The sequence below is a fragment of the Psammomys obesus genome, unplaced genomic scaffold (genome assembly GCF_907164565.1).
Source record: "Psammomys obesus unplaced genomic scaffold, mPsaObe1.curated_primary_1811, whole genome shotgun sequence".
NCBI classification, from domain to species: domain Eukaryota; kingdom Metazoa; phylum Chordata; class Mammalia; order Rodentia; family Muridae; genus Psammomys; species Psammomys obesus.
The window spans coordinates 41,229,949-41,239,730 of NW_026593286.1; the positions used below are offsets into that span (position 1 = coordinate 41,229,949).

At 37.8% G+C, this 9,782-nt stretch overlaps 1 protein-coding gene across 1 annotated transcript in view; it reads right to left on the reverse strand.

The window, feature by feature from the left end:
* Nucleotides 1-9,782, reverse strand: part of Gls (glutaminase) — a 72,052-nt gene that overhangs the window by 61,825 nt on the left and 445 nt on the right. The window contains exon 2 of the mRNA XM_055616805.1: nt 9,565-9,780. Coding sequence (XP_055472780.1) covers nt 9,565-9,780 — 216 coding nt within the window. The remainder of the gene's footprint in view (nt 1-9,564; nt 9,781-9,782) is intronic.

The following is a 9,782-nucleotide window of genomic DNA, read 5'->3' on the forward strand; positions in this document are numbered from 1 at the left end:
GTTTATCATCTCAGCTCACTGGCCCCAACCTTGCAATTAAAACAACTAACAAAATATCAATTTATCAATACTAGTATGTTTTAAAAATTAACCTTTATAAAAAGGTAATAACATATCCTGACATAAATTTGACCTTGGACAAACTTTTTTAAAAAGCACCTATAATATTTTAATAAATGACTATTACTTACATACTGTGCTAAACGCTTCATAAACATTTTTATTGAATCCTTTCTGATTTAACGACAGAAATTCAAGTCTTACAAAATATATAATTTCTGATATTAAACAAATGCACTTGTTGATACTACCTCCACAGATAGAAAAAGACACTTAAGTTCAGAGAGGCTAAGAACCTTCCCATGGTTGCACACCAACAGAAATAACTTTGAATGTCTGTTTCGTTGAATCTGGGATTCAAACTTCAGTACTGGTCCTCTGACTTACTACCTACTTACTACTTTTATAGGGCACAGCATGTTTTCTAAATTTTTATCCTGATCTAATAGCCTTAAACAAGAGTTCAATAACAGTGATGATCCAATATTTAAAGAAAAATTGAACCAGCTGTCAAAATCAGTGACTAATAACAAACCAATTATTTACAGAAAGTGGTTTGTCAGATAAACCTCTGATAATGGTAGTTTATCACTTTAAAAACTGCAGAATAAGCTTTCTACATACTCATCAAACCAGAAAATGGTATTTACTTTGCTTAAAAGCTATGTAAATAACATGAAATATACACTTCTTTCACTTATGGTACACAGCAAAAAAAAAAAAAAAAAAAAATTAAAATGCTCCTTTTATTACCACAGCTAGCAAAGTAAGTAAATATTTACTTGCTTAAAAGAAAAACTATTTTGTATCCATAGGAGGAAAAATGTAAGCCATGCCTAAGATACATGATCCTAAAATTGTCAAGACTGGTATGGCAGCTCATACCTGTAAGGCTGCACTCAGGAGGCCAGAGAAAGAAATATTCTTAAGTGCAAGGCCAGCCAGGTCTACAGAGCAAGGGCACAAACATCACTATAGCTGAACCAAGCACAAATACTTTTCCCCAACCTTTCAAAAAAGCAGAAATCACACCAAAGACCTTGCTTTATCCTACTTTCTTCTTTCCTAAACTGTTACCTTTATGTTTTCATAACCATGTATTTATCTGTTAGATACGAAAGCTAAAAACTCTTTAGAAACTATACACAAGATGACTGTTTTACCCTGTTTATCACAGCTTCAGCTGTCAAACTGACACAATCCAGAGTCACCTGGGAAGAGGGATCCTCAGCTAAACAAAGATCAGGTCATACTGTCATGAGGTAATGTCTGTGAGATATTTTCTTAATTGCTGTTAAAGTAGGAGGTCCCAAGCACACACTAGCCTGTCCCTGGGCACATGGACCTGCCCCTTCTCACAAACACCTGAGCAAGTCATCAGCATTACTCTGTGGTTTCTGCCCTAAGCTGCCTTAACCTGTAAGATGAAATAAAGCCTTTTTATTTCCTCTACAATATACTTTTTGTTTACAGTGCACTGCAGGCTAGTTTTAAGTCAACTTAACACAAGCTAAAGTCTTTTGAGAAACCTCAATTGAGAAAATGCCCCCATGGTATTGACTGCTGGGCAAACCTATGCTACATTTTCTTGACTAATGATTGCTGTAGGAGGGCCTAGACCACCATAGGCAGTGCTTTCCCACTAGGCATCCGGTCTTGGAAGCTATCAAAAGCAGGCTGAGAAAGCCATGAGGAGCGATCCAGTAAGCAGCACTCCTTCAGTCTCTGACCAGTTCCTGCCCTGACTTCCTTCATGATTAACTGCAATGTGGAAGTATAAGCAAAATAAACCCTTTTTTCCCCAGTTGCTTTTGGTCATGGTATTTTATCACAATAGAAACCTAAACTAAGAAACCAACAGAAACCAAACTAAGAATTGTTAAAACAACTTTTACAAAGCAAGGAGATTATTTTAAACAAAGGCCAGCATTTCACTGCAATCACATTGGTACAACTATAGTTGACTTACTCAGAACTAAATTATAGGGAAAAGTTAATAAAAATCAGACTCCAGCTATATATAGGGGAAATCAAATCACTCTGAAAATATAAAGACAGTCCTTTTCAGGCATGAACTCTTGTTCTCAAAGTATTTTAAATAGTTAACAAACAACCTTTCTATAACATAACAGAAGTGGGAGGATAAAACAGAGGTTGGAGACATGGATTTTTAAGGTCTCTGTCAAACCTAAAAATTCAATGAAGTGTTCACCAGACCATCAATAACAGTGTGTATGGGGGGAGTACTATGAACTTGGAATTTACTCTTCTGGAATACTTTGTGAAATACACAAAATGGGGTAGAATTTATCTGTGAAGTCACTTTTAAATTCTAATTGCTAATGAGTTGCTTAAAATGATGTCATAAATTCTAATAAAATCCTAATTTTGCTCAGTATTCACATTTCCTTAATTTACAAGTACATTCTTAACATAAACACTGTGAGTGGTACTTAATGTTGAACTGTATAACTACACTGAGTAAAACAGTAAATTTTATGCTATATATATTTTATTATAATTTAAAAATTGGTTATAAAAGGTGACAGTCATGAAAATGAAGAGGGTAGAAATTAATATATTCTAACAAACCTAGTTTTAAAATGAAGCAGGACCAATCAGAGTACCAAGGAACCCTTATTAAGGGTTCTTTAATGCTGGGGTAAGCAAACTACAGTAAATTTAAGAAAATAAAGTTCACCGCATTAGAAAACATAAACACTCCTTCATTTACCTACTATTGATGACTGCTTTGCACCACAGCTGGCCTGAGAAGTTCTAAGAAGCAGTGCCCAAGAAAACTGAGACTCCACTTTACCTAGCCTTTAGTAGGGCAAGTTTATCAGAACTTGTCTTTAAGTATCATTCTATTAGAGTACAGTACAGATGCTTCATCAAACAAAAAATATAATGAAAAATATTTAAAACTTTATTGTTTTAATATGGCAGAGAAATATTCAACATCTCCAAGGGGACTTATATCAAAACTAATTTAGAATTTACAATTTTGATGTTTGAGGATTTTAATCTGGATAATGGGTGGCTGGATAATGGGTGATAAAAAGAACTGCCCAAATCCATTCTTAGTCATTTTATGCAATTTTTGGTACAACAGTACTTATTATTCTTATACAACCAGAGATATCAGAGTGGCAGCAGGTTATTAAAATGTAATCAATAAAGGTCTTCCATTTTTTTTTTAGGCTGTTTCCAATTCAAAAGGAAAATCGTACTTATAAAAGCAACTATTAACAGGTGGAAATGCATGTCCACTCTCATAAGCCAGACTAATACTGTCATTTTTGCTGTTCTTCTACTACTTTAAAACTTAGGATCATATAACTAATAGCAAAATTTATATTCTAATGACTGTAGTACTTGACTTCTTCAAAACATTAAGAAACAGTCAATTTACTCAACTATCCCACTGATGCTGAACAAGGGAACCCCTTACAATTAACTACATTTTAGCACAGGAATAAGTAAACTACAGGTCATTCCTTTTGATAAACGAAGTAGTGTGCTCCAATATACAAGACACTATATTAAAAATACTAAGGAAAAAATCTTTCTATATTTCAGTTTATCTTCTTATCCCAGCTTTCCCAAAAATATGAATAATTTATGCACTCCTCTCCAAAAGGTTTGTACTCCTTTAATAACTCCTACAAAACTTCCAAGAGTGTGTTTGTTAGTCAAACTATCAGGACAAGTTTAAAATCTTTATAACTGCACCAGAAATGAGCATATGAAAATACATTCCCCTGAAAATCAACAAGCTCTGTGCTTTGAAAGTCTTTCACATAAGCATTTCTTTAGAAATCAGTAAAGAATACAGAAGATCACATAACCAAGAAATGAATGGATACCTCCCAAGAAACCATTATATAACCTCTTTATCAGTCAGAAAACTGTCAAGTTCAGACATCATTTCTGTGCACTATTTCATAACCAAATCAATTTTATAATGGGACAGTCTAGAGTAAAATTGGAGTAAATGTCTCTATGTGCAACTGTGTGGAACACCAGCAGACATTTTAATAAACACAAATTTTAAAAAATGTTCTATGTTCCCTTAGTTCTACTGATTCACCTTACTGGCAAATAACTTAGGTGAAAATGTCCATGAACTATAAAATATGTTCTTGATTTATATAGGCTTTCATATTGCTGAACTATTTATTAAAGGATATTTTTTCACCTCAGATATTATAAGAATATAGTAAAGTTTTTTGTTTTGTTTTACCAATTTGAAATGTCTTAAATACTGAAGAAACCCAAGGATCTTCACAAACTTGCTCTTTCAAGTAACATTTACTTTTCAGAAGGAAACAATATGCTTCCTCTTTTTTTTGTTTGTTTCAAGACAAGGTTTCTATCTGTAGCCTTGGCTGTCCTGGACTTGCTTTGTAGACCAGGCTGGCCTCAAACTCAGAGATTTGCCTGCCTCTGCCTCCCAGAATGCTGGGATTACAGGTGTGTGCCACCAGGCCTGGCACTGCTTCTTCCTTTTTGGCTAGATATCATCACCTTGTTCAAAAACAAAAGACTGCCTTAAAAAAACAAAAGATGAAATTGGGAGCTAAAGAGATGGCTCAGTGGTGAAGAGCACTTATTGCTTTTTTACAGAGGAACCAGGTTAAATTCCCAGCACCCACAGGGTGGTTTACAGCCATCCACAACTCCATTTCCAGGGAATTCAAAGCCCTCTTCTAACTTATGAGGGCACCAGGCATGCACATGCTTTATATACTTGCATGAAGGGAAAACACATTAAAAACTAATAATTTTTTTAAAGTGAAATTCCATTTGGTAGCTTCCAAATTTCGTAGGTGGCAGACTTCTTAATAAAACAAAGTTGCAAACAAGACATCAAAGTTTCAGGACTCAAATTTCTATGTTCAGTGAACGTTATGTAATAATTTTAGATCATATTCATGTTTATCAATGACTACTAGACGCACGGCTTTATGTAAATAGTAGGCTTCAAAAATATGGCTACAGTTACTGTTACTTTTTCCACCCGGTTAAAACTACAACATTTGCAAATATGTGTAAAATATAGGCTTAATTCTCTGCAAAAAAGCAGGAGAAAGCTTATGACTTAAAAGTATACTCCTACAGAAATCACAAAACAATGAGAGATGACTAAGAAGCACAAAAAATTAGTCTTTCAATCTTAACTCTAATTAAAGTGAACTGTATAGATGCTTCTGAAAGATCTGTTATTTTAAGGATGTATATGTGAGCCCATCTATGTGCGCCTATGTACAGATGCCTGCAGAAACCAGGAGCGGGTGTCAGGTCTCCTGGAGCTGGAGTTACAGGTGCTGGACCTGATGCTGGGATCTGCGCTACGATCCTCTGGAACAGCAGTACCACTGGTCATCTTTCCAGCCCTGAATTATAAATATTAACCTTTAGAAGGTAAGCAGATGCAATTCAGAAGGATCATAAAAGTATCTGCCACCTATTTCAAAACTTTTTATTATCCAATACCAAAATACATATCTACATTTGACAAATACTGTCTCAATTTCATTTTCAGTACTGTTTGAAGCACGTATTATTAAATCTTACTTTAAAAATTTAATTCTCACAAAGGACAATGCAATAATTTTTGTGCCACTCACATTCCATTTATAAAAAGTAGGAACTATGGAAATATGCTATACCATTTGAAGCTAGGCGAAATGACTTTTGTATGCACTTTATTTTTAAATTAAACACTCTTGTGTAATTAAAAGCACATTTCTTAAATGCCAGATAGAGTGAAGACATGCAAACATAACTACTGCATAAGGGACATGGAGTTTTTTAGCAAGCACCAAACTGTTCTCCAAAATAGTGAACAAATGTATACTTTTATGTCAGCCATGCAAAGTGTCCTATTTTGTACCACTTTGGGATCATTTACTCAACACCTGTCAAACTGACAGGGGAAAATGGTCTCACGGCTATTTTAATGAAATATTTTCACTACTGCACCCTATAAAAAGTATGTTTTGTAAAAAAAGTAAATACATACTAGTATTTTAACCTAATTCTTTTTCCTAATAAATAAAATGTCCAAACCAAAGGTAATTTAATGTATACCCACACCAACCTTTCATAAGAATCATTTACTAAAAGATGTATCTGGGTTTTGCTGAAATTAAGAATGTCATACTTAACAGAGAAGATATAAATCTGACTTCTTTTAAAATATTCGTTAAGAAAGCATGCAAATTAATCAAAGCTCCTACTGCCACAACTTATTTCTAACTGATAATGTTCATTCTAGTCCATGTCGGTTTTCTGAAAGGAAATCTAAATTCAATTTCATAAACTATGCAAAACAGGGAAAAAATGACTGATCTCACAATACATTTCAAGTCATATAATAAATACAAATATAAAGACAGAGCTTATTTTAAGAACTACAGTATCATCTATACAGAGATGAGAATCAAAGCTGAAGGAATGGAAGTCCTGTAGAGAACGCGAAGTGGGGAAAGGAATAAAGCTCCAACGAGGAAAAAAACCCCAAAGTGGCCAGGAAAGCAGACAGAACTGTCTTAAATGGGGGAAAAAAAAAAAAAAAGGAATGAATGTGATAATAAAAGTAAGACCACTACATAGAAAGCCTGAGCAAAGATCATTATGCTTACCTATAAGGTATTAAAACATTACTCATGTAACAATTTTATCAGACAGGTCTGTGGACAATACAGCATATGTTGTACTGGTTCGAAGAATTTTGCGGGTTTTTGAAAAAGTATATAACTTGATTGTATTTCAACGTCTACAATTTAAGATAAGGTTAATAAAAAAAATAAGGTCTGAACTAAGGAAAGAAAAGCAACATGAGCTAATAAAAGTGCTATGGTTAAGCATTAAATTTGCTCTGACCTTATTTCCCAGCAAAGTTTAAAAATGTAGACTGCACAAATAACATAGTTTCATATAAGATGTTTCTTTCAAGACAAACTTTCTCTGGGAATTAAAAAGTCACATGAGTCTGAAATTTAAAGATCAACACCCTGGACAGGTTTTTTTTTTTTTTTTTTTTAGAGTAAAAGAAGAAATTCTTAGTGAATACAGCTATGTAGTTTTTAACACATGTCCAACTTTGTTCTAAGCCTTGTATAAAATAGCAGCTTTTAATTTTCACACAGCTAATTCTTAATAACACCGTAAAATCTGGCAGTCCTGAGAGTGCTAGCAGAATAGATGGACTGCTGACTGAGGAAGGCCTATGTTTCGAAGGCTGAATATTTAGAAAGGATAACTGGATCAACAGGAGATGACCTCCTAGGGTGAGAAAAATGCTTCTTACATGGAAAATCAAAGTGTTTAAAAGAAGAAAACTTCACTTTTGGAAAACAGATCAAATAGAAACTTCGAAGAAATCATGATACTTTCTTCCCTATCTTCACTTTATATAAATTCATGACAGTTGTGGCTTGATTGGAATACTTGATTGGAAGCTCTCAAGACTATCATCCTTTCTGAATTTGTTCTGAACCTGTTTAGTTTTTAGCAAAAATTTGGTGCACGCACACATACACAGCCACTAGGCTAGTTCCTTAAGTAAGGTAAACAGGGTTATTTTAGTGGCACTTGACACCCTTTAGGAATCTGAGCAAATCTTGGGAAATTCCTTCTCTAAACTGGCATCTTTTGCTGTACAAGATGAGGGGAAATGGCATGGGGCAGCAGCCACAATATCCCTCTTAAGTTATTGGTCCGAGATGACTTATTAATATTATTAACAGGGCAATGGAACCAGAAACTTCTGGGTGAAACAAAACATAAAATTTCATTTTCCTACCTGACTTTTAGAAAAGGCACTAGAGCCATGGGGGTAGGGGAATCACAAGCATAGAACCAGAACTAGAAGGCATTCTGACCGTGCAACCTGTGACTACTAACTAGTTAATGGTAGTAAATACACTTTGCAACTGTGTGAAGTATAAACGTGTTTATGTCACAAGCCTAGTAAACCAGATGATGGTAAGGTGAGCCCTGTATATGACTAAATATACACAATACATTTTCTACTTCCTAAAACGTTTTGAGGTGTAAATTTAACCAAAGTTTAAAAAAAACAAAGCTGGGTGATGGTGACACAACCCTTTATTAACTCCAACAGGAGGCAGAGGCAGGCAAATCTCTGACTTTGAGGGCAGCCTGGTCTACAGAATGAGTTCCGGGACAGCCAAGACTATACAGAGAAACCCTCATTTGAACCCCCACAAAAGAAAACACACAAAGGGATTTGAGTCATCTAATCCAACACATTCAATAATGTGCCCATGACCATGATCATCAAGCTAGTTTGTGGTACAAAGCCATTATCACACAATACCACAAATTTGTCCATCACTGTTCTTTTATTAAGTGGGCTTTTGTTGTTGTTTTGTTCTTTTAAAGAGCATTTTCACTCTGGAAAATAACCAGGAATGTTTTGGAAGGTCCCAACATTAATTACAGGAAACATTAGCAGGCCTGAGATTGAGGTTATAAAATTCACACTTTCAGTTTGACTGAGCTACTGTGCAGAGCTGGAAAGAGAAGTAAAATGGAAAACAGGACACCAAGTCAGTATGAAGTCAGAAAAATAAGATACAGGGAAAGCCTAAAAGTCAGTTTTTACCTAGTTGGGAAAAGTAAAACTATTTATGTTACACGGAAGCATTCAGAAAAGCGTCGTATTTAAGAAAACATTTTATTTTCAGCCAAATTCCCAGGCTAGATACACAATGAGTAAACATCCTATCACTATTAATTCCCCAAAACTACTTAAGTTTTTTTTTTCATGTTTCACGTCACACTTCATTTTTGCTTTTTCCATTTTTAAAAAATCTGTTTTTTTTTAAAACTCAGACGAGCCATCGCTGGTCCCTGTAGGAACAGGTGGTCCATGCTGCGTTCCTCATCCTCTAGGCCACATGTCCCTATTCCGCCTAATCTCATTTCTGAAGCATTATTTCCGGTGGCCCAGATGGCTCTACGAACGCCAAAACGATCCACCTCACAAGGATTAAGACTCCTCTGCCACATCTGGCATCCAGTGGGATGGCGGCAGAGGCTTAGGGAGGGCAGGCCGGGGAATTACGGCCTGGAAAGAGGGGAGTCGGGAAGGTGGAGGCTCGGCTCCACGCCCGACTCCTCAATGTCACCGGGGAGAGATGGATGTTCACGCAGCATCACCCTCGCCGAGCCGGGAGGCGAGCCAGGGTGGCTGCGGCGGGCCGGGGCGCCGAGCACGCTCCTCCGGGCGGGCAAGCCCCTCCGGGCGCCCCCCACCCCGCCCCCCGCCGGCCGACCCGGGGCGCCCCGCGCGGGCTGCGGAGGGGAAGTGGGAGCAGGCGGAGGGCGCGGGCGGGGCCTGATCACATGGCGCAGCCGTCGCAGGCCGCCTGGCATCGCTTTCTTTTCTCTCCCGCGAGCCGCCCCGCCGCGCCGCCCCGCCGCCGCCCCGGGCGGACCCCTCCCCTCCGCCTCGCCCACGCCACTCACTTGTCGCCCGCGGCCACCATCTCCTTGCCCTCGCTGTTGCCGAACGCGTCCGTCTCCCCAGGGCCGTCCTTGGGGCCCGGGGCCGGCGGGGCTGCGGGCGGCGACGCCCCGGGCTGCTGCGGAGACGGCGCGCCGCCCTTGCCCAGCTCCTGCAGGATCTCCGAGGGCGAGCTGGAGAGGCCGCCCGCGCCGGGGCCCTTGGCGCGGCCGCCCCCGCT